Here is a 24,424-nt window from a genome sequence, read left to right on the forward strand (position 1 = left end):
TGGGACAAAGGAACATCTACAGTATATATTGGGAAGGATGGCATGATAAAAGAAGTCTATAGGCCTATAGAGTCTGGTTGATCTCAGACACAGGAGACAGTTTAACCGTTAGTAGAGTTGAGTTTGACTGTTATAGGGTGTTGTTTTGGCAACTTTATGCGTTAGCTCGAAATCTGTGTCAGGTCAAATGAGGTCTTAATGTTATCCAATGGAGGTAAGATTTGGGTCAAACCAGTGTTGCACCAAAAAAAGTCCAAATGCCTTTGAGGGCCGGGGGAATTCTGAAATGTATTAGCCATTAGATTGGATACATTGACACATTGTTCTAACTCTTATTAAGCATTTGTAATAAAACGTTACTACACATTTGTGTCACGTCAATAAAATCATAAGAACACAAAATAATTCAAGTCACATCAGGACGAACGATCCCAACCATCAAAACCATGAGGGTGGGTGCCTCCCCATGGGGGGCAGGTTGAGGTCCCTGCACACGCTGTTGCATTCTGGTCCGTGTTGCCTGTCCACGAAGCAGCGGAGGCCCCGCTCCCCAAAGTTGGAGCGGTCTCTGGGGTTTCTGGTGGAGTGGATCTGGGGGTCGGTCAGGTACGTCAGCCCCTTGCCATTGGCCGTCACCACCCCTGAGCAAGAGAGACGGGGAGAGGGGGGGGGGATCAGTGACGATAAACGTGGGGGAAGCACCACGGCTCAGCTATTTTCTAACATTGAAGAGAGAGCACTGCCTCATACAAGCGTTGTGAAACGTCAACACAAAATCAACAGCACTCTGTTCCTGGGAAACACTGCGTGAGCTGGCCCTGGTGGGTGTCTCTGAGAATGGGGTGTTACATGCACACAGACAGAGAGACAGACAGAGAGAGAGAAAGACCGACAGACCGACAAAGACAGAAAGACAGAGAGAGAGAGAGAGAAAGACAGTCTGAGGGAGAGACCGACCTAGTCAGAGCGACAGACAGACACAAACACGCGCACGCACACCTTGGAGGTCCACCACCACCTCCTGCCGCTTGGAGAACAGGTAGGTAAAGTGTCCGAAGGCGATGCCGTACTCCGTGGCCTGGAAGCGGCTTTCCTTCTTCGAAGTGTTGTTGGTGAGCTTCACAAACTCCCCCAGCATGTAGGGCTCCACCGTCAAGCAACCGATGATTTCCCCTTCCTCCAGGATCTGCCGAACAGCACAAGTGCCCCAAAAATGTACAGGGAGCAAGCCCGGGTGTCGCGTCAATGACATGACCACACACAACAAATATCTGGGATTGTTCTCAGTTGCTATTTGGATCAATGCTTCCGCCAAATGATTCAATGTCAATGAAAGCTTCAGAACCGGAGTGGTAATGAAGCTATGGTTGTAGCATTATTAAGATCATGTTTGCGTCAAATTACTGTACTGTATGCCTGTAGGCTGGACCATCTGGGACCTACAGGGACCACAATGGAAATAAGCCTTCAGGCTTTGTGTCATCCCTGACTATTTATGTATTTTAATGTATGACACAGAGTGCTGTTCATATTTTATATAAAAAATTGTCAAATAAAATCAATCGATCAATCTGGTGGACTATTAAATCTATCTAAAGCATCTTACCATACATTGAGTGGATAGAGTCTCTTAGTATAGTTGGGATTTGACCTAACCAATTTATACTTTGCACGTGACGTCAGTCCAAATACCGCCATGATGGAAAGATTAGTTCAACGGGAGCATTTGTGCCAGGCATACACATGGCAAACTGACAAATTAGACGGAATCTCTGAAATCTTCTGAAATGCGCGAACATCTCTGCCCAGCGCTCATTCCACTGCAGATTAAATCGCGCAGCATTCTGTAACAGCAACTGTGCGATCATCCCTGCCCTCACACATTGTTAAAATAATATGCTGGATGATTTAATCTTTCTATGTGTTTTTTAGTGAATGATCGGGCTATAATAAGACCACATTGGCTATGTAATCGCGGACAAAAGGGGACATTTCATAGTGGATGGTGGAATAGTAACATTCACCTTTGCTTTGATTATGAAGATATTCCTGTTTTTTACCTCCAATACGACAGCGTTGTTAACCCATCCGTAGGCTTTCAATTTTTTCACCTTATACCGTCGCGGTATAAGGTGACGGATTCTCTATGAGATAAATGTAAATATCTCCAAACTCCAAGTCTGGTAGAGTCTTTGCCAGCTTCAAAGCAATGAATAGCCTACATCAGCGGGTGCAGTGTATGGATCACAAGTTCCGAGTATGTTTATCTTCTCTTTGTATCTAATTTTAACATTTTGTGACATATGGTCGAAATAGTTGATTGATTTAAGTATCGGAAATCTACAAGGCTGCCAATTCCCCTGGTTGGCCGATGTTCGTCGCCATTTTGCCAGTGTTTGATGCCCAGGTATCCATGGTAGTCACGTGACCGCAAAGTATGAATTGGGCTAGACAAGAACAAAAGTACTTCACAAAGAAAAAGAAACAACAAAACGCTAAAGTTGTAACACTTAAAATGTGGTTATATCTTACGGATGAACGATGAACGATACAGTGTCGAGCTCTACCACGCTCTGCTAGAGCTGAAACCAAAACCGCTCTGTTCAAAAGAAACCTATCAGACCAATGGAACAAAGATCATCCGTTATTGTGTTGTTTGGCGGCGTTCACGTCCTCACCAGCAGAGCGTCGGAGGGCAAGAAGAAGATCTGCGCCGTGATCTTCTGCTCGTACAGTTTCTTGTTGAACTGGGTGACGTAGTACTGCGATGTCATCTGTCGCTCCACGTCCTTCAGGTGGAACTGCATCTCCCTGGGCTCCTGGTAGTCCTTCCCCATGTAGCTGGTGGGATCCACGTCACAACAGAAGGATTAGTGACTCGACACCAAACAAAAATTGTATTGCCCAGAAGAACGGCAGTCAGACGTGGTTGACGTGCATTTAAACAAGTAGATGGTGTACGTAGAAGAGTAGATGGTGCAAACTACAACCGACGGATTCATACATCATTAGCCTCAAAGCATAATTGCCAAAGTGATATTTTGGCCAAATTGTGATTTCTCTACTCTCCTAACACTGCTGATTCACTGTGCTTCATTGGCTATATCCTAGGCCAATCAGAGTGCTTTGTTCATTCCATTATCACTATCCGCCTAAGTCAGCAAGTCAGTGAGGCATTTTTTAATGCTTAATACAAGAGGAACCTTAAAATATGACTTATGCTATGAGGCTAACAATATGCAACCCTAAGACGAAGCCTTAGCCACGTAGCACTAGAGGCAAGCTAGCTGAAGCCTTGTTATTCGGCCTTCGTCCCCGCCGGGATGGGATATTCTTTTCACGTCGGTTCCAACGAAAGCAGCACCGTGTCGCCTCCGGGTCATTCCACACGGTGCTTCAGGAGCTCACCTGCTGAGCCGCTCTTCCTGGTGGAGGAACTGAACCCACAGGGCGTATCTCTGCTTGCCCTTCATCTTGCTCAGCTCCCCGACGTACACGCACGTCTCCCTGCACGTCCACAGGCCCGTGGCCCTGGAGAACTTCAGCTGAAGGCCGCCTGGTGGGGACGGAGGGATGCCACCGGTGAACGCCCACTTTCTTCAACACCACCACCACCACCGTCTATTTGTTTTTACCATCTATTCAAATGTACTGGACCGTTCTGTACAGCCTGATGGCGTGATGCACCACAAAAACGACAGCGTCCAGATTTGATTATGAATATTTAATTGAATGGCCGCCATTCCCCAATGGCCACCACTGGTGAAGCAGGACTTACTGTAGGCCTTGTTGTGGTCCTTCAGTTTGAACTTGGTCCCCTCGCTCTGCAGCCTCTTCAGCAGACAGTCATTACAGACGCCGGCCAGGAGAGCGTGGTAGTCCTGCTCCGTCAGCAGGTACTGTTTCCCGGGCTCGGGGCTGGCCAGAGCGCCGGGCTCCCGGCAGCTCCGGCAAGCGGCGTTCCTCTCGGACGCGCGCCTCGTCGTCTCCCGGTCCGGGACGCCGGCGGGACGCTCCGGATCCCTCGCCGCCTCCAGCTCCTCGAAGGAGGAGCTGGAGAAGGGCGTGCACTCGGTCGACGGCAGCTCGATCGACGGAGGGCACGGGGCGGGGCCGCGGGACGGGCCCCGCGGGCCGCTCCCAGAGGAGGGTGAGACCGGGGAGATCCTCTGCCAGGACGACTGGGAACCGTAGCTCCGGCCCAGAGAGCCGAAGGACGAGCCGAGGGACGAGCCCAGACTGAGTCGCGACATGGGTCCTCTGACGGCCAGGGGTCTGACCGGACCCTCGCCCTCGCTCGTCTCCGTGTCTATGGCCGCCTCCGGGCCCTCGCCCTCGCTCATCTCCGTGTCTATGGACGCCTCCTTCACCCACTCGAACGCCTCACTGCCAGAGACGGAGGAGGAGGAGGAGTTGTGGTGCATCCTGGGTAAACCAGAACCAGGCCTATAACCAGCTTTGCCGCTCCCGGGACGAGACCCGACGCTGCTCACGTTCTGCCATGAAGACCCCAGGGCATCCCCGCCCTCCGACTCCTCCTCCTTCTCCTCCTCCTCGCTTTCCGGCAAACCCTCGGGGGTAGGCGCCAGGGCCTTGTTCCTCTCTGGCTCCGACGGGCCCCCGCCTGGCGTGTCCGCTCCCCCTTCCTTGCGCTCTCCGGGCTCCGCCGTGGTCCCCATGGCGGCGACGGACAGCCCCGCATCCCCTCCGCCGCCCGCCATACCCTTCGCACACCCGGGGGTACCCGGGGACTCACAGATGGACTTGTGGTACTCCTGGAAGCGCTCCATCAGCTGGAAGAACGCCGCCGGCGTGAACCGCACCGGCCTCTCCTCCGCGCCCTTCCGGTAGAAATCGGGGATGAATGATCCCGGGTCTGAGTTGGGACAGGGCTCCACGCGCAGAGTGCGCTTGACCTGCCCGACGTGCCGCATGACGCCGGCGGCCAGCCCGTCCCTCTCCTGGGCGCCGGGCCGGCAGTAGTCGTAGAGGAGGGCCAGGGCTGCCCGACAGTCCCCGGCAGCCCGGTCCAGCTCCGTCTCCGAGGCGAGCCGCAGCCACCGGTGGACCACGGCCAGCGAGTAGGCGGCCTTGATGAAGGTGTGCAGCTCCTGCCGGCTGGACGCCGGCTGCTGCTCCGTCTTGGTGAGCAGGCCGACCTCGAAGGCCTGCTTGGCCTGCAGGAGGTAGCGGCGTCTGTCGGCGGCGGGGCAGGCCAGGGAGAAGCTGTAGGACTGCAGGCACGAGCCCTGAGCCACCTGCGAAACGTGCGCGGCCATGGTTGTGTGTTAACAATGAATTTGCTCTGCTGACATTTCCTGTCCCAGCACAAAAGAAACGTGTTCAGAGGTCAAATGCAAGGAGGAAATAGTGTTGAGAATGATTTGGGGGTGGAACGGTAGTTAGATAGTAGTAGTTAACCCCCCCCACCGATCTTGCGACGGCTCACCATGACCTCAGTGTTTGAAGTGCGACACGAATGAACTTCGCCCGACCTTGACCCCCACACTGACATCAATACACACCCCCCCGCCCCGCCACCCCCCATCCTAGTCCACCTCACTAGGAGGCGCCCCTCGGCAGTGGTTACTATGGTTACCCACCGCGTTGGTCAGCACGTAGAGGGAGGCGTACTGGCTGTACACCACGGCCAGACGGGCCGCCTCGGCCGCCGCCAGGAGCCGGTGGAGGCGGCCGGCGCCGAGCAGGGACTGTTGGGCGAGGAGGAGGAGGAGGAGGAGGAGGAGGAGGAGGAGGAGGAGGAGGAGGAGGAGACGGATCATGGATGACGGTGCGGTGCTCGAGATTCAAAAGGTTTTTTTATTTGTCACATGCATATGCAGTGAGATGTTTGCGCGACATGATCAGCGTTTTCTGCGCTTAAAAAAAAATATATATATGATAAAATATAACGCAATAAAGATAGAATTGAATAAAATAAAATACAACTTTTAACAGAAATTAAGAATATTATAAAATATATAAATACATACTTTTTGTTTTGTTTTGTTTTGGGATAAACAACACTCACGAACGTACGTATGCACGTGCGCAGCGACACCGGGGCCCCCGACCGACAGTCGGGGGCCCCGGTGTCCAACTCACCAGGTCGACGTCCGCGTTGCTCCTGAGAGCCTCAAAGTCCTCGTCGTTCATGGACACCAGGATGTTGGCCAGCAGTCCCAGAGACGTGCCGATGCCCTGCAGCACGGCCAAAGCAACACGGTGCAGAGTTAACACAGGGTTAACACAGGGTTAACACAGAGTTAACACAGAGTTAACACAGGGTTAACACAGGGTTAACACAGGGTTAACACAGGGTTAACACAGGGTTAACACAGAGTTAACACAGAGTTAACACAGGGTTAACACAGGGTTAACACAGAGTTAACACAGGGTTAACACAGGGTTAACACAGAGTTAACACAGGGTTAACACAGAGTTAACACAGGGTTAACACAGAGTTAACACAGGGTTAACACAGGGTTAACACAGGGTTAACACAGAGTTAACACAGGGTTAACACAGAGTTAACACAGGGTTAACACAGAGTTAACACAGGGTTAACACAGGGTTAACACAGGGTTAACACAGAGTTAACACAGGGTTAACACAGGGTTAACACAGAGTTAACACAGGGTTAACACAGAGTTAACACAGGGTTAACACAGGGTTAACACAGGGTTAACACAGAGTTAACACAGAGTTAACACAGGGTTAACACAGAGTTAACACAGGGTTAACAGAGTTAACAGAGTTAACACAGAGTTAACACAGAGCGACAGGGGCAGAGAGCAACGGCAGGCCGCCACGCTCACCAGCACGGGGGGGATGAGAGAGAGAGAGAGAGAGAGAGAGAGAGAGAGAGAGAGAGAGAGAGAGAGAGAGAGAGAGAGACAGAGAGAGAGAGAGAGAGGACCTTTTTATCGGGTTGAGGAAGGGCGAAGTAGCCGATCAGAGACGCCCAGATGAGCTCGGCGGCTTCCAGCCATAGGCCTGCGACGGGACGGAGGAGGACAACCCCCACACAGGGACATTAAAACACGCACACACCGTCTGACCGTCCTCCTAGCCGACTGCCACCCAACACCACCCTCCTCCCACGTTAGGGGCCGGCGCCGCCGGCGTGCCCACCTAGCTTCTGCAGCACCAGGCCTCGCACTTGCACGCTGACCGCCTGCACGAGGAGCCTGTCGCTCTCCGAGTGGTACGTCCATTTGCCTGCGTTTCAAGAGGAGGGATTACTGGGGTTAGTGGCCTTCAGCGTCGCATGGGATCAGGGGTGATTGGTCGGCCATTGTTCACTGAAAAAAATGTGCGTGAGTGGAATTGTGCAAATGCTGCGAGAAAAAAAAGGGTGAATTTGCATATTTATCTAGTAGTTATCCAGGTTCTTTTGTTTGGAATTAATGACGTCTTTGACCTACCTGTTGCACCGTTGTTAATGATCAGCATGCTCAATATGAACTCTGCCTTGTGGAGTTTACCTGTGAGGGGAGAAATGATTTCATACACATTTTCTATTGGTTCATGCGCTTCCTATAGGTTCTTAAATACAGCCATGTCTACATGTATTCGTTCTTCTTAATTGGCTTTGGTCATTTTAAAAAGGGTGGCCTCAGATAGTGTGATTATAGGGGGGAAAACAATGATGACAATTAAACATGTTAGGAATAGGAGGGTAAGGGGGTATGGGGGATTTGACCCACAGCCAGACGGTTCTGGGTTTTGTCTACCTGTAGACGAAACCCTCCCAACTCGTCAATGACACGCATCTAACAAGTCACGCGCTGAAAACAGACTTTGGATCAAATAAAATAAAATACGTTTGCCACGATTCAAACCAAAAGAAAAAAAACGCCCGCCAACCCCCAGAGCCCGCCCTCCCCCCTCTCTAAGCCCACCACCCCGCCGCCCCCCCTCACCGGAGTTGAGGTAGACCCGGGCCTGTCTGATGACCAGCTGGGGGGCCACGGGGGCCTCGAGCTGCCGTCGGTGGAGCAGCTTGGTGAGGCTCAGCAGGCGCCGGGACTCGTCGCTCCAGTACAGGAAGCGGTCCACCAGGAAGACCACCGCCAGCGCCTCGCCCACCTCCCCGGCCCGGACGGCCGCCTTCAGCAGGGCCTGGGCCCGGCAGAGTCACATGATCATTTATATTTAGAATATGTTTGACTGTGCAAAGTTATTTCTACTCTTTTAATATGTAATGCCTGGGTGGTGACGTCACTTGTCTGAATCAATATAATTATCAAAATAATTAACATTTTACTGCTTCATTTAAATATGTAAGGCCATTTTGATTAGACGTTCATCCATTTTTCTCCAATATACAGTGTATAGTACAAACGTGACTGTATTGTTAAAGAAATACTGGTATACGCAACAATACCTACTAAACAGGTGTACTACACAATAACACAGGTAGCTAGGGGCTAGGACCTAGCCCCCAGACGGTTACCATTAATTGTGGTAGATTTCGGCTGATGAGGTCGGTGAGGTTGGTCTTGTCCTGGGAGCTCACAGCCTCCTTGTACTGCCACTTCTCCGGCACAAAGGGCCACTTCATCTCCACGGCCTCCTGGACGAGCAGGGACAGCTCCGCGCACAGGGCACCTGCCGGGGAAATATGGCGTGTAAACGCAGCTTTATTGACACGAGACGAAGCACCCCTTCAAAATACTACTACAATGTGTTTCCTGAGCCTTGTTATTTTGTATTGCTATTCAAATAAAATACACATTTTTTATAAAAAATGACCTTTGAATACGAACGCTTGCGCGTGTCAACCTCACACAAAACCCATAATTCTCTTAAATAAAGTGGCCCCTTCAAATGCACAGAAAACGGGGTGGAAACAGCGCCCTCTGTTGGCTTACTTCTGGTACTGCGGTGATTCTGCCTCGCCTCCTCTCTGGCTTTGTGCGGCTGTTCTGACGGCGCTGCCGCTTCAAGGCACTCCTCCAGCCAGACTCCTATCTCCTGGCTGTCCATGGTCGGGGGGCAACTATATTATAGTAGCGTAATCGCCTGTGTTGAGGCCGAAATTCCGCACTCCGGAGTAAACAAGTGACGATTGCCTAATGTGGGGAAAACCAAAATGAATGGTGTTTTTTTGAAGACTGAGATCTAGGACCCGGAAATAGCTTGATGAATGTTTTGGTGAAAACAAGGAATATTAAGATACTTGTCAACAGTTAATGCAGCACAAGCCATGTTTAATCACGAAACACGTCGATGTAGTCTACATTATGCATAAACAGAAAAACCTTGAGCAAACTAAGAAATTAGAATAAAATAACAGGCAACACTAACTTACGATCAGAGGTTGATGTGTGAGTCGGTAGATTTAGAGGATCATCCAAAATATATAGAGGTTAATTTATCTGTTGGTTATAATTTTTAACCCGGTAACACGCGCGTCCAAGCAACAAGTTTTGCCTCAACTAACTTCCCAGCCGCACCTTATTAGCTATTAGACCAAGGTTGTGCCCTCATCCATATCTCTTTGATGCCAAACGGACTTTGTGTGTGACACTTTCATTTACGATCTAATTGTCCGGTTTGATTCCAGAAACCGTCCCCCTGGCAGGAGGCTGCGGTTCATCGGGAACAAGGCGTCGTTCCACCAGAACTGCCCGTCTGCTGCTGCCCTCATCACCAAGGCCAGGACCCTCCCCAGCTCCGCCGCTCCCCATGCGCAGAGTACGCAGAGCGCGTAGGGCCGGGGGGGGGGGGGGGGAATTAAGGTTGATAATTACATTACAATTTTCTAAATATATAAATGAATTACGAACAGGTCCACTGTTGTTATTTCGCATCGGAGGCGGAGCACCCTTTATCAGCGGGGTTTATCACCCCCCCCCCCCCCCCAACCTTACATTAACGCAGGGTCTCTCCACAACAGTCTAATTAAATGCGTCACATTAACACAGTTCTCTGGACTATATTCCATGCACATATTGTTAAACCTAATACAGTGAACAGAACAACTGCACATTCAAATGCCCATATTTTGCAGATTTTATTGCGGCCTCACTTCCACCATTCAACCACCCCACTTCCACATTTCTCCTTCAACGCTTCCCTCGCCTGCTCCTCCTCACGCTGTCCAGCCTCCTCCTCCACCTCCTTCTTCACCTAGCTCCTTCATCTTCACCTCCACCTCCTTCTTCTTCACCTCCACTGTGACAAACATGATCTGGGGCAACAAGGACAAGGAAAAATACACCGTAACGGAGATTCAATCACAAATGTAGGCTATTACGTGACAAGAGGAGAAATAAACAGGACTTGGACCATATCCTGTCTGAAAAAAATCTTTGTTTGAAACAGGTTGGCAACCTTATCAATATCAAGTGGCACTATCCATATCACAAAATTAGGCTATGCAATGAAAAAAACATAATCGGAACTGCCCAGCGCAAACAGTGACGTGACAACTTAAACAGAAGACAGCAGCACAGCAGGCGTAGCGAAGCCTACTAAGGCCTATAGCATATGGCCCTGATGCCCATGATGCTGTTTGTGCTTACAATGATCGTCACATTAATTCATAGTTACTTATGTCGGGCACTTTGTTTGCGGTTTAGTCACTTTATTTACTCATTCAGTCATTGCTAATTCATTTTGCATTGTGGAATTATTCAACTACTGTATCAACAATCTCCATATGTACAGGACCTTCCCAGCAAACATTTCCTCGACTTGCTTCTAAGCGAACAAGTCCAGTAGACGTCGAGTCACGACGTGACTTCATTTCGACATGAAAACATAATCATTAGAGGAATGGTGATTTCAAGGAAGACTTATTTTAGAGTGGTGTAACCGAATAAACACTCCCAGCAAACATTTATGCATTCAACAAGTCTAAAATACGCCAGGTCACAACGTGACTTTATTTCGACCATTTGCCGACATGAAAACATACAGGCCTAGGGAAATGGTGTTTTCGATGAAAGCTTGTTTGACAGTGGTGTAACTGAATAAAGACTTTATATTGCCGTTTAAATGAACAACGATGTCACTCTGTAACATTAATGTGAACGGTAATGTTTACACATGAATTGTGTTATTGAAAAGTGTTATTATTATATTATATTATTATTCCAAACGCAATATGCTATTATGCCAATACGGGGGCTAAAATGTTTTATTCCAGCATTTACTCGAGTTCCATTTAGGAACTACTTTTCCTTGCGCACCAACACGTAATCCCTCCAACGCATGCGCAGGTGATATAATTTCGCCGTCAAGTTCGGCACTCGGCAGCATGCAAGAGTTGTAGGTGAGTTTCGGAAAGACACTGCAATTTAAAATGCAACTGTATTTTTAAAAGACATTACCCTTTTATTATTTGCATGCTAAACTGTTGAATTTGAGGCTACATGGCATTCTCATGGATAGCGGGTTTTCGTATTTGTAACGTTACATACGAACTGGGAGCGGGAAGCTAGCAGGCTAACGTTAGCTTAGCCCTGAAACGGGACGCTGCTGCCTCCCAGCCGGGGAGCAGCAGCGTCCCGTCTCACTGTGTGTTAACACCAAATGCAACGGCGCGACACGTTTCAATACAAAGTCAACGTAGAGACGCAAATCGGGCGAAATTTTTTGTCGCCTGTCTTAAGTTCGCCTGACATAACTGCACAGCGACAGATTTAGATTTATCGCGCGGCAACATTCGCCTGTTCGCGCGAACAAACGGCTAACGTTAGCTGTGTGTTCTTGAAAATAAAACACGGGCATGGTTAGCCTGGTGCTACCAGACCATCGTACTTCATTTCATTTGGCAAACGTTCACTCACTTGGAGGCGGGGGTCTGTTGAAGTTTAAAACTATTGGATCTGCCCAGTGCCACTCTGGATCTGCCATAACCAATCGCAATAGCGTTTGGTCGTGACGTATGTCATACGCCGGGACCGGCCGAAAACTACGTTGCGCGCATGCGCAGGCTGTGTACACAAACAAAACAAGATGAAGCGTGAAGATGTCTGTCAACGATAGCTGCAGGTTTTGTTCATCTAATTTTAGAGTTCAAGGAACAATTACAAATTCTACATTAATATTCTATAGTAAGGACAGAGATAATGTTTGCAGTCAACTGTCGAGGCTGGGTCTTGTCATTAACAATACGCCGCTACTTCGACGTCATCGTTCTCAGCCACTTCCTCACTTTCCGCCGATTGGTCACACAGAAATTTGTTCGGGCAAAATCCCACTAACAAGCCCCAGCCCCAGCCTGACTACTGAAGGGAAAATGAAATTTGGGCGGAAGTAGGTGGGCGGGCGGAGCCAGGCTAGGGCATGGTCGGGTGCCAAAGCCCTTTCCCCGTGCATTAGTCTTGTGAACTGTTGGGTCAATTTTAGGACCCATTCTTCTCATTATTCATAGCGAGAGGGGTGATAGCTTCCGATGTAGCCAGTTAAATGGACTTGATGCACTCTGTGTCATACATTAAAATACATAAATAGTCAGGGATGACACAAAGCCTGAAGGCTTATTTCCATTGTGGTCCCTGTAGGTCCCAGATGGTCCAGCCTACAGGCATACAGTAATTAGACGCAAACATGATCTTGATAATGCTACAACCATAGCTTCATTACCACTCCGGTTCTGAAGCTTTCATTGACATTGAATCATTTGGCGGAAGCATTGATCCAAATAGCGACTGAGAACAATCCCAGATATTTGTTGTGTGTGGTCATGTCATTGACGCGACACCCGGGCTTGCTCCCTGTACATTTTTGGGGCACTTGTGCTGTTCGGCAGATCCTGGAGGAAGGGGAAATCATCGGTTGCTTGACGGTGGAGCCCTACATGCTGGGGGAGTTTGTGAAGCTCACCAACAACACTTGGAAGAAGGAAAGCCTCTTCCGGGCCACGGAGTACGGCATCGCCTTCGGACACTTTACCTACCTGTTCTCCGAGCGGCAGGAGGTGGTGGTGGACCTCCAAGGTGTGCGTGCGCGTGTGTGTGTCTATCTGTCGGTCTGACTAGGTCGGTCTCTCCCTCAGACTGTCTCTCTCTGTCTTTCTGTCTTTGTCTGTCGGTCTTTCTCTCTCTCTCTCTGTCTGTGTGCATGTAACGCCCCATTCTCAGAGACACCCACCAGGGCCAGCTCACGCAGTGTTTCCCAGGAACAGAGTGCTGTTGATTTTGTGTTGACGTTTCACAACGCTTGTATGAGGCAGTGCTCTCTCTTCAATGTTAGAAAATAGCCGAGCCGTGGTGCTTCCCCCACGTTTATCGTCACTGATCCCCTATGGGCTTAAATTTGTCTCATTAATATCTGTAAACGCACAGATGGTGATCTACAAATATTTTTGATTTGCACACGTGTTTTGCTATCCACAAATACAAATTTATAATTTGTAACTTGTATTTTGGTTTTTACATACTTGTAAATATATTGTGTTTTTGTAAATACACAATTTTCCATTTGTAAAAACAAAAAGCCATTTGCAAAACTGAAAATTCTGCTCGTGAAGTATGACTCAGCATTTGTGGATCATTACTCACGCACACGCATCTCTTTCCTCACTTACGCATTTTTGAGACATTCTTGTCGAAGATCCGCACAGATCCACAAGCAAATAGCTTGTGATTCACAAATGGCCCGCCCTCCTCAACCAGTAGGTGGCAGTGTTGTTCTATGCATTGATGTAGCTATGGTTTGCACTGAGGCAACCTGACGTCGTTGAAACATCCTTAGCGAGACCGAAAAAAATAAATCAATTATCAAACTAAAGATCAGACACATTCACTGACTGAAGATTTTGCAAGTTAAAAGTATATTTTTCGCTAGAAATGTTATTAGAAACACGTTTAATGGTGAATCTTCCCTAAAATATTGCATTTCCCCGTCAGATAATAAAGACTACGTAAACATTTCACCAAATGCTGGGAGAATGTCTCGCCCCCTGTTGGTGCTATTCCTCCATTCATTTAGATGGGCGGAAGAAAGAGTGTACTCTTCACGCTTTGATCAGGCAAGACGTTACACGTACGTGCTTTGCGAGGTGGACCAACGTATCTATTTCACGCTTTGGCGTGATACCGGGTTGCTCCATCTTCAGCCATGGTTTTACCGCGAAATCGAAAGTCCGCTTAAGCAGAGTGCAAACCATAGCTACATCAATGCATAGAACAACACTGCCACCTACTGGTTGAGGACGGCGGGCCATTTGTGAATCACGAGCTGTGGATCTGTGCGGATCTTCGACAAGAATGTCTCAAAAATGCGTAAGTGAGGAAAGAGATGCGTGTGCGTGAGTAATGATCCACAAATGCTGAGTCATACTTCACGAGCAGAATTTTCAGTTTTGCAAATGGCTTTTTGTTTTTACAAATGGAAAATTGTGTATTTACAAAAACACAATATATTTACAAGTATGTAAAAACCAAAATACAAGTTACAAATTATAAATTTGTATTTGTGGATAGCAAAACACGTGTGCAAATCAAAAATATTTGTAGATCACCATCTGTGCGTTTACAGATATTAATGAGACAAATTTAAGCCCATAATCCCCCCTCTCCCCGTCTCTCTTGCTCAGGGGTGGTGACGGCCAATGGCAAGGGGCTGACGTACCTGACCGACCCCCAGATCCACTCCACCAGAAACCCTGGAGACCGCTCCAACTTTGGGGAGCGGGGCCTCCGCTGCTTCGTGGACAGGCAACACGGACCAGAATGCAACAGCGTGTGCAGGGACCTCAACCTGCCCCCCATGGGGAGGCACCCACCCTCATGGTTTTGATGGTTGGGATCGTTCGTCCTGATGTGACTTGAATTATTTTGTGTTCTTATGATTTTATTGACGTGACACAAATGTGTAGTAACGTTTTATTACAAATGCTTAATAAGAGTTAGAACAATGTGTCTTGTGATCCAATCTAATGGCTAATACATTTCAGAATTCCCCCGGCCCTCAAAGGCATTTGGACTTTTTTTGGTGCAACACTGGTTTGACCCAAATCTTACCTCCATTGGATATTAAGACCTCATTTGACCTGACACAGATTTCGAGCTAACACATAAAGTTGCCAAAACAACACCCTATAACAGTCAAACTCAACTCTACTAACAGTTAAACTGTCTCCTGTGTCTGTAATCAACCAGACTCTATAGGCCTATAGACTTTTTATCATGCCATCCTTCCCAATATATAATGTAGATGTTCCTTTGTCCCACAGACGCTTGATGAACCACCGCCAGGGTGCTTGTCTGTTTACCATTTATCTGAATAAACTGATTTGTGTTTATTCAACCTTTACCACTAGTCCAGTCATACCTGGCCCCGAAACCACGATTCCAGAGGCAAGAATCGAGACCACGCTTTATCAAGACTACAACATTTAAAGTACTTTATCATGATGGCTTCATGGTTTTCTACACTGCAAATAAAAGTATAGGTGCACATTCAAAAGGTGAAACCCAGTCAGCCACATGATAGGCTGACTTAGGTCTGCAGTCAAACAAGTTTGCTCACATTCAGGTATCAGAAATGTAGAACAAAACCAGACCGGTCACTCACTCACCAGTCTTGTGACTCCCGGTCTTGTGACAATGAAGATAGGACGTAACTGATATAGTCACGAGTGGTGTTTATGTGTGGCCAAAGGTTTACAACATCGTAAATCAGGGGAAGAATCGTTCATAACCTTAACCCTACTAAAACACCAATACGTGGGCCTGACAATGCAAGCTTACAAGGAAATTATGTCCCAAGTTCAGGGTAAATAAATTATTGACCCTGAACTTGGACATACACGTTTGCTTGAGGCTGGAGCTTTGCAGCCGGATGCTATTGGTTATTGTCAATAACCAATAGCATCCGGCTGCAAAGCTCCAGCCTCAGTCCCGCCTTCATTGCTGGGAACCATGGTTGAAAGTCACGTGTAGTGTGTTATCACACGTGTTAATCCCCTGTCTTTATCAAGCGTCCTCATTAATAAATAACTTTACACACCACTGTATTATGTTGCCAATTCATTCATCTTGCTTATTGATAATAAATGATATGTACCAAATAATCAAAATAAAAGTGCCCAAGTTGTGTGTAGAACATAAATGATAAAACGTAAAAGAAAGAAGAAATATATGGGAATAGGTTTGCTGAATTATAACTAATTTATAATATTTCATGTAGATGATATCAAAACCAATATCAATGTTAATGTTAATATCAATGTTATGTGTCAAATTCATAGTCTGATAAAAGGACATTAGAAAAAGACTAGTTACAATTAATAAGCCAAATAATAAATCAAAATCTCTTCTTGTCACTCAACCAATAGTCCTTCTGGTGTCCACAATCTCCTACGTCACTCATTATCCAAGCACAAGGTTTCGAAGGAGGGACCCAGGCTGGAACTCTGCAGCAAGAACCTCCTCCACTAATCCCGGATGTGTTTCGAAACCTGCTGCATCTCCAGGAGGGAATAAAAGCTTTCCATATCACGCACTTTGGTTTGTTGTTGAAACTCGAAGGACCAGAAAGGATGCAAGCTCTGCTACTAACATGCCTGTTGGCAGTGGGTTGCCTGGCTCAGGAACCTCACCGATGCAGTAAGTACTGTAATTTGAACAGCGATTTCAAAATAAATTGCATGCGTCAACTGCTTTAAATGCCCATTACAATGCGTCAGACATGAGTTGTTGTCGTTTTTGTAGTATACTGTGTATTATGTCCACTAGGGGGTGCTGTAGGCTCTGCTCTGTCGTAATCTTAATCTTAATCTTAATTGTTTTAATGTTTCTTTTAATACAGAAAGTCCTCCCCTTCTGAGTGGAAGTGTGATGGTGGTAAGTCATCCTCTTCTTTTCCTCTTCTTTTTATCATGTCTTGCTTGGCCTTTATAAAAATCCCTGGACTAATGAATCCTGAGATAAAATACCCTCCTTTCCCCATTCCCCCCTAGTCCACTCAGAATGAAGCCCTGTGGGAGTCCGCCAACTACATCTACGATGCTCTGGAACAGCGGATCAGAATCCAGGAATGTGGAATCCTGAACAACAAGAGCTTCTCCGTGGACGCCCTGTTGTTATACAGGGAGGTGAGAAAACAGCGAAAAACATGACGGTAAACAGACTGGGGCCGGAGTGGACTGGGGCCGGACTGGGGCACGCAACCGAGATGGCATGACAGGGAACAGGTTGTTGATGTATAAACCGGTTTAATGCAGAGTTTATGTGTGTGTGTGTGTGTGTGTGTGTGTGTGTGTGTGTGTGTGTGTGTGTGTGTGTGTGTGTGTGTGTGTGTGTGTGTGTGTGTGTGTGTGTGTGTGTGTGTTGCCAAACCCCAGAGTCGAATCAGTCGGACTCTAGCACCCTCCACACTATTGTGATTGACTACACCTACTTACCATTTGGGACTGTAGGAAATAACCTAATATTGTGTATACAGATACTCTAGATAGATAGCGCTGTTGAACTGATCCATATTATAAATGAATACCCAAATGTAACCAGTTCTAGCTCTTATCTAAACTTGAATATAAATGTAACGACTAGGAAAAACCAGAGAGAAGAGGATCTATCACATTTCTCTATCACAAAGTCACTTCTCCTCACTTGAGAGTAAAAGGGGAACGAAAATGTCTGGATTCAGTAGTGTTACTGAACTTAAGTGACAACATTGGTTTCATTTCCAATGTCGCATTATTTACCTTTGTTAAAACAAGCGGCCTAGAAATGACATGAAAGAATATTTTACATTGATCTACAGCTTCATTGTTTTTTGTTGTATTGACGCATCTCAGGGCCATGTGTTAAAAACATAAATTTTTAATGTCAGTTTTTCCAGATCACAGTGCCTAAGTTATGTTCTTTTCCCACTTGAACCTACATTGTCAACCAGCGTCGATGAATGCCAAATCAGTCATGTCGCTGAGATACTGTATACATACTGTATACTTTTGCATATTTTTTTTCTTTTCTTGCACTTATTCAATTTCTTATCATCTTGAACCGAGCCATCGTGTGGACAGATGAACAAAGTGCCCCTGTATGTCCTCTGTCCGGCAGGGCGCCATGTTCTTCATAGACAAGAAGAACCGCAACTGCACCAAGAGAGCCCTGAAAACAGACTTCCAGCCCCTGGAGATCCCCAAGGACGCCCAGCTGATAGGCCAGGCAGTGCTGGGCAGCTCCTCGGGCCCTGGGGAGGGGCTCCTGGTCAACACCTGGGTCGGGACAAACCCTGACACAGGTCAGAGGCAGAGGGTCCCTTATATGTCCCTTTTTTGTTATTTTACCTGTTCTTTATTACTGTATTCTTGAGCCGTGTCTCCCATGTGCGAAGTGCCTCGAGTCCTGAGTGAAACCCACTACAAAACTTGCCTTTATATTATTATGCTCTTCCATAATTGTATTATTACTTACTTACTAGCATTACTTGCTATTGTTACTGTCCGCCTACTTCTTTCGTCATACCCACATTTCCCATGTGGTATTATTTACATTTGATCTTACCTTGTCGGGCCATGTTTCTATAACATAAAACCGTCTACTCTTCGCCCTGAGCTTTAGACTGTCCCCGTTTGGAGCGTAACGGTTTCTGTTCCCCACGCAGGCAAGTACATGAGCACCGTCACGGAGTTCGGCTGCATTCCTGTCGGCACCGTGTACCACACCGACCAATACGGATGGATCCAGGTCAGGTAGGTGTAGCGATCAGAGGCCACCCTCAACCACCACCCTGATGTGGGCATGAATGCAGTTACGAGGAGACCTCAATGTGCTTTTTTTTTTTTCTTTCTCTCCGTTTAGCTATTACAACAACTTCAAGGGGGTATCCGACCCATCGATGCTCTATCCGCCAGATTTCTGCAAGGGAGCCGAACTTGAGAAGGGGGAGAAGGCAGTGAACTTCTTCAGTCTGTTCTTCTAGGAGGCAGTGAGCACGCTAAGGACACTCCATCACCCACACAGACGAGGAGCGAGGAGTCATCATGCATCATGTGTGTTGACTCCACAGGGATATTAGATGAGGTCTACGTAAGAATAAATATTAGAACTCATTTAGGCCTTCGGTATGCCTGAGAGCCCTTATTGTAAGTCGCTTTGGATAAAAGTGTCTGCTAAATGCCCTAAATGTAAATGAGCCTTACTGCATTATATTTTGAATTGTCACCTGGTGCCTTAATTGTGCTTTCCTTTACATAAATCAATGCATGTCCACCATCAATTGATGCAGGAAAGGCACACATTGGTGCAAAAAAGTGCTAACCCAAAGTCCAACCCTTTTCTATATCTGATTTATGTGCATTTATGTTGGAGGTATAAATAAATGTAATACCCTGTTTGAGTGAAAATGTCCAAGACAGATATACGGCAACATAATGCATTGCTTAAGAAAATTAATTCTGCTCTTGTTTTTCTGAATTAAAGACCTTATTATCTCCGAATTTGGAGAGAAGTTGTCTCTGCTTTGGTTTGGAAATAATGAGATATCTCAAAATACAGCAGCTGTCATTCACTTGAAAGCTTGATTTTATAGAAGAATATTTAATACAGTTTGATTTTGGTTTATGTTTGAGACGTTGGGAGGTACTTGTGTCCATCAGTGATATCGATGGTGTTATTAGTTTGTCCACTTCAGAAATGTGGGGTTGTTCAGACCCCTTAAGATCTGCTGGACATTGTGGCGTTTCTCCAGGATCAGTTGCACCGATAGGGCATGCTTCACGGATATAAGATGATGCATCTGAAATGCACTCTCTTCTGTAACATGTGAACAAGCCAACAGTTTGATGACAAGTTAACTACCACTGCTTCTATCGACCCTGTACTTGAAATCACCTTTGGAGGGTAAGGCTGAATCGCAGCATCAACCCTCCTCCATGAAACTGAGTTTCTCGCACGATTCAGAAAGTCCGCGAGAGTTTCCACAAATTAATATACACATATGGAAAGTCTGTTTAACCTGTAGGCCCTATTATATACGTGCGTTACGCCCATACGGCCAGCAGATGGCGATGAAGGACGTGTGTTCTGATTGAAGGCCCGAATTGTAAACACCGTGTGTTATTGTTCAGGTGCAAAATGGTGCCCAGACTCCAGAAGACCTGTGGATGGTGGCTTTATGCGATCTAACACAACTCCGATGACAGACACATCAAAGGTGACACATACTCTGTGGATGTAACTAGAAAAAGTGACTTTTGTTCTTTATTGTTTTGAGTTGTAGTCACAGAGTGATATGGTTTGGACTGTTCGAATCAGTGGAGTCCCAGCTTTCATGTGATGAATGTTGAGGTCAAACTACGTGAAAAGAATCGCTATTGATGTGCATGGGCACAGTTATGAAATGCATAACTCTGGTTGTTGCATGCCCTTTTTTAGTTTGGGGTTGGAATTGTCTGTCGTTTAGCAAAAAATGTTTACGATGTTTAGAACGTAATCTTCTAGCGGTAGGTCACATGACTGCTTTCACTTCAGAATCCACATCAGTTAAATATTTTGTTTGATTTTTAAATAAAGCTGCTGCAGTTGATCTGCAATTACAGATCTAGCAATATAAATATGTATAGTGAGATAAACAATTGTGTCTTGATGGAAATCGTGTTTGTGTAGCTAAATGGGGCTCTTATTGTTGAACATGGATTTCATGTGAATAGAGGCATTTCAATTGAGTACTTTTGGACTTTTGAAAATGTGCCAAGTCACGTGATTTAAGGTTATTTTAGGTTATTGTATCTTGTTATTGTATGAAGTCTTTCTAATGCCAATGAGATACACAATGGTGATTGGAAGCCCTTCCATTGATTGAATATGAACTGGGTGTCGGTGGCAAAACTGATTGTATCAATGGGAAGAATAACCATACAAACACCAGAAATGTCGCCAAAGAGAATGAAACGGAAGTCTATTCAAATTAAATAGAATTCGGAAATGGCTTAGTTATCCAGTTAACCATCCACACTGCACCACCAAGTGTCTTGCTGGTGCAGTGGTAGGACTTGCTGAGTAAAGTGTGAGAGGCCCAGTTTCAAGTCCTGCTTATGTTGTATTTCAACCACATAATTCATTGTTTGACTATAATGTAAAATATCCTTCTGGCAATCTCCAGCTCTGTCTGAGGTCCGCCTGAGGTCCTGGGTTCGAGTCATGTAATAATGTTCTTTGAATTTCCAACCAATTAAGCCTCAATGCCTTGGTGGTGGAGTGCTATCTATTAAGAACGATAGATCTAGATCTATATAGCTAGATGATAGATTTCTAGATCTATAGAGCTAGATGATAGATCTAGATCTATAGAGCTAGATGATATAATCTTTTTTTTGGGAGGGGGGGGGCTTAATGGGATAGTCACACTCTAACTAAATTAATGTTTGCATGTACAAAAAAGTAGCAAGACCCCTTAAGTCCTAACACCCCCCCCCCAGCCCCTATGAAGGGGGGGATGGGGGGGTTCTTCTGACAATGACTCAATCCCCTGAAGAACGGTATGAATAGGGCAAGAGGAGGGGGGGCTATTTTGAGTTTGCATGATTGTATGATAATTGCTTTCTTTTATTTATCCCATATTTTATTCACCGGAGGAAGAAACAAAGTGGAAGTAGTAGTCCACAAGCCGGTGTTCCCGAGAGTTTCAACCGCCACTTTGCAAAGAAAATGTTGCAGAAGAATCCGCAGCGTCATCATCACAGGGGGATGATGATGTCAAAACCGGTTTGTGGATTAGTTTGAAGAAAACGCTGTGTGTGTGTGTGTGTGTGTGTGTGTGTGTGTGTGTGTGTGTGTGTGTGTGTGTGTGTGTGTGTGTGTGTGTGTGTGTGTGTGTGTGTGTGTGTGTGTGTGTGTGTCGCCTGCGCATTGATGGATTGATTGCTGAATGCGCAACAGGTGCGCAGCCCGACCCAGCCCCAAAGACTCTGCTTGGTCATGAATGCACCACCAGATGCCGCGCGCGTGCGCACACACACACGCAAGTAACGAGTCCTAATTGAAAGAAGCTTGCGGTCACATCGGAGATTTTTTTTTATACAGTTGTATTTGGCTTCCAATTAGATTTTTTTGCTCTAAAAACGTGTCATGCCAGGCCAGGGGCATGCCCCAAGTTACAATTATTTTGCATTTTAACATCGAAAATTATTTAATAATTAACTTTGTTTAGTTTTTTTACTTGTTTGTGAACAAACGACTGCATCTGTGGTTTAATGTAACATAGTTCAAGTCAAGAAGATTGTTATGTAGGTTACACAACGCATTGGTGATTGAGCCAATGGCCCACTGATGAAAGCGCTGGCATTTGAAGTTTTATGAATGATACAACCTGGGTCGGTGGTACATCAGCGGGACTTTAACCACGTAAGTCATTGTGTGAATATACTGTGGAGTATATAATGGAGAATATATTGGAGGACCGCCTGAGGTACTGGGTTCGAGTCAATTAACCAATTAAGCCTCAATGCCTTGGTGGTGGAGTGCTATCTATTAAGAACGATAGATCTAGATCTATAGAGCTATATGATAGAGTTCTAGATCTATAGAGCTAGATGATAGATCTAGATCTATAGAGCTAGATGATAGAATCTTTTTCAGGGAGGGGGGGGGCTTAATGGGATAGTCAAGTCTAACTAAATTAATGTTCGCATGTACAAAAAAGTAGCAATACCCCTTTAGTCCTAACACCCCCCCCAGCCCCTATGAAGGGGGGGATGGGGGGGTTCTGCTGACGTTGGAGGACCTTTGGGGGTTCCTCCTTCTTGGTGGCCGTGTGAGCGGGGACTCGAACCTGAGTCGACAGAGTGTTAACCAACAACCCTTACCGCTGCACCACCAAGACGCCGACCAGAACATTTTCGGAAGTTATACTTGACTTTACCATTCACATGATATTGAAATAAGATTAAGGTACATCAGCGGGACTCGAACCCTGGTTCTGAGCGAGTGTAAGGAAGCACATCGACTTCTTGTTAGCCGTGTGAGCGGGGACTCGAACCTGAGTCGACAGAATGTTAACCAACACCCCTTCCCGCTGCGCCACCAAGACGCCAACTATAAAATTCTCAGAGGTCATACTTGACTTGACCATTCACATGATAGAGAACTAAGAGGCTTCAATTAAAGAAAATCTGCTGGACTTGAACCCCGGTCTGCAGAGCAGAAGCCAACCTCTCACTCCACTTCCCTACAGAGGTTGAGACACTGAAATGCTCGGAGATTATATATGACAATACAATAGACATGATAGCAGTACATTTCAAAGTGACATTATGGTTGAAGGGAAACAGAAATCTTCATGAATTAAACCCTGGCCTCCCTCCAGAGGGTTATCCAACATTCCAGCTATAGGGCCCATGCCTTTCGCCTGCCTGACCTACATGCAGCCAATTCCTTCATACAATGAATGTGTGCCTTTTCTGGCACACATTCATTTATTTTGGTACAAACCAGTTTCCGGATGTCTGGGAAATCACACCCTAAAGTGGTTGTATCTTTCTGTATCTGATCTATGTGCATTTGTGTTATATAAGGTATAAATAAAATGACTACCATATTTGATTTGTAATTTCTGTTATTACAGCCAAACCATATCAAATAAGTTATCTGCCAATATATCATCCATATACAATACATGATACATGATCCATATATGTTCATATATGGGTCATATGTTCAGTGACCTCTACAACAATGGTGCTCCTCATTGAGGTAAAACTAAATTGCCCTTGTCATTAAGCAAAGTTTCATTGCAGTTGGTCTTCAATTACAGATTTTAACAAATTGTAACCAAGGCCTTTATTAAGGTTTAAAAAAACAAAGGGTTGTAACATTTACAGTGTATTTACAATGGAAAAGTAACAGTTGAAGCTTCTTTGGGTGACATTTTAACTGAAAATATTATTGGACTGGGTTAAAGGAAAATAACAACTGTCACACACACACAGCTGTTGTTCTTTTGGCTGCAAATCAGAGCGACAGTGTGTGTGTGTGTGGTATGACAGAAGTGTTTACTTAGATACACGGGCCGGCTAACGGGAAAGGAAAGAATAACAACATGAACGATATATTAATAATGTTGGAGTAACGTTTACAGTTGGCACATTACTAAACGCATTGTGGTCCCCTGCTCAGATTATTATGGTATGTACACACTCCCCTACAGCTACAGCCCTCTGGGAAGAGGCCTCATACAAAGTGCCATTTTGTTTGTCTTCCATGGGGCTTTTATTCCTCTGTGTGTCCTGGATCCGTCGGGTCACAGAAGATACTGGAAGTTTCTTCCAGTGGTCCAGTGGGGGGGGGGGGGGGGGGGGACGACGACGACAGAGCGTCCAGAGCTCCGGGTCAGGATGACCCTGTGCCTAAAACAACCACGTACAATGAGTATAGGACGCACGTACGTCCTTATAGTCCTTAAGGCTCCCGTTTAATAAGTGTCCCTCGCGTCAGGGCAGCCCGCGCGCCTTACAGAG

General features: G+C 46.2%; 3 protein-coding genes across 3 annotated transcripts; 2 read left to right on the forward strand and 1 right to left on the reverse strand.

Annotated features, from left to right (window-relative positions):
- Positions 1–397: 397 nt before the first annotated feature.
- alpk1 (alpha-kinase 1) lies at positions 398–9,461 on the reverse strand. The gene is made up of 14 exons (XM_084487240.1): positions 9,317–9,461; positions 8,877–9,077; positions 8,459–8,613; positions 7,926–8,124; positions 7,428–7,487; positions 7,135–7,221; positions 6,920–6,996; positions 6,106–6,201; positions 5,604–5,711; positions 3,779–5,258; positions 3,409–3,556; positions 2,679–2,841; positions 1,000–1,186; positions 398–641 (listed from the first exon to the last, which is right to left on the reverse strand). The coding sequence occupies exons 2-14, from the start codon at positions 8,989–8,991 to the stop codon at positions 439–441; spliced, it is 3,078 nt and encodes a 1,025-aa protein (XP_084343366.1). The 5' UTR covers positions 8,992–9,077; positions 9,317–9,461; the 3' UTR covers positions 398–438.
- Positions 9,462–12,773: 3,312 nt separating this feature from the next.
- Positions 12,774–14,899, forward strand: LOC311368421 (alpha-protein kinase 1-like). The gene is made up of 2 exons (XM_084487226.1): positions 12,774–12,953; positions 14,555–14,899. Exons 1-2 carry the CDS (start codon positions 12,815–12,817, stop codon positions 14,755–14,757), a joined length of 342 nt encoding a protein of 113 aa, XP_084343352.1. The 5' UTR covers positions 12,774–12,814; the 3' UTR covers positions 14,758–14,899.
- A 1,474-nt stretch (positions 14,900–16,373) lies between these two features.
- On the forward strand, positions 16,374–19,407 carry epdl1 (ependymin-like 1). The gene is made up of 6 exons (XM_084487221.1): positions 16,374–16,568; positions 16,771–16,805; positions 16,922–17,056; positions 18,027–18,210; positions 18,574–18,661; positions 18,771–19,407. The coding sequence occupies exons 1-6, from the start codon at positions 16,502–16,504 to the stop codon at positions 18,889–18,891; spliced, it is 630 nt and encodes a 209-aa protein (XP_084343347.1). The 5' UTR covers positions 16,374–16,501; the 3' UTR covers positions 18,892–19,407.
- Positions 19,408–24,424: the final 5,017 nt, after the last annotated feature.

This window comes from Micromesistius poutassou (assembly GCF_964030765.1).
Source record: "Micromesistius poutassou genome assembly, chromosome: 23".
NCBI lineage: Eukaryota > Metazoa > Chordata > Actinopteri > Gadiformes > Gadidae > Micromesistius > Micromesistius poutassou.

Coding starts and splice junctions, on each gene's coding strand:
- alpk1 (XM_084487240.1), bottom strand. CDS start 8,991: ATGGACAGCCAGGAGATAGGAGTCTGGCTGGAGGAGTGCCTTGAAGCG. Junction 7,488..7,925: donor CCGGGTCTACCTCAACTCCG/GTGAGGGGGGGC, acceptor CTCCCCTCACAG/GTAAACTCCACAAGGCAGAG. Junction 6,202..6,919: donor TTCCTCAACCCGATAAAAAG/GTCCTCTCTCTC, acceptor GCCGTGCTGCAG/GGCATCGGCACGTCTCTGGG.
- LOC311368421 (XM_084487226.1), top strand. CDS start 12,815: ATGCTGGGGGAGTTTGTGAAGCTCACCAACAACACTTGGAAGAAGGAA. Junction 12,954..14,554: donor GGTGGTGGTGGACCTCCAAG/GTGTGCGTGCGC, acceptor TCTCTTGCTCAG/GGGTGGTGACGGCCAATGGC.
- epdl1 (XM_084487221.1), top strand. CDS start 16,502: ATGCAAGCTCTGCTACTAACATGCCTGTTGGCAGTGGGTTGCCTGGCT. Junction 16,806..16,921: donor TGAGTGGAAGTGTGATGGTG/GTAAGTCATCCT, acceptor ATTCCCCCCTAG/TCCACTCAGAATGAAGCCCT. Junction 18,662..18,770: donor TACGGATGGATCCAGGTCAG/GTAGGTGTAGCG, acceptor CTCTCCGTTTAG/CTATTACAACAACTTCAAGG.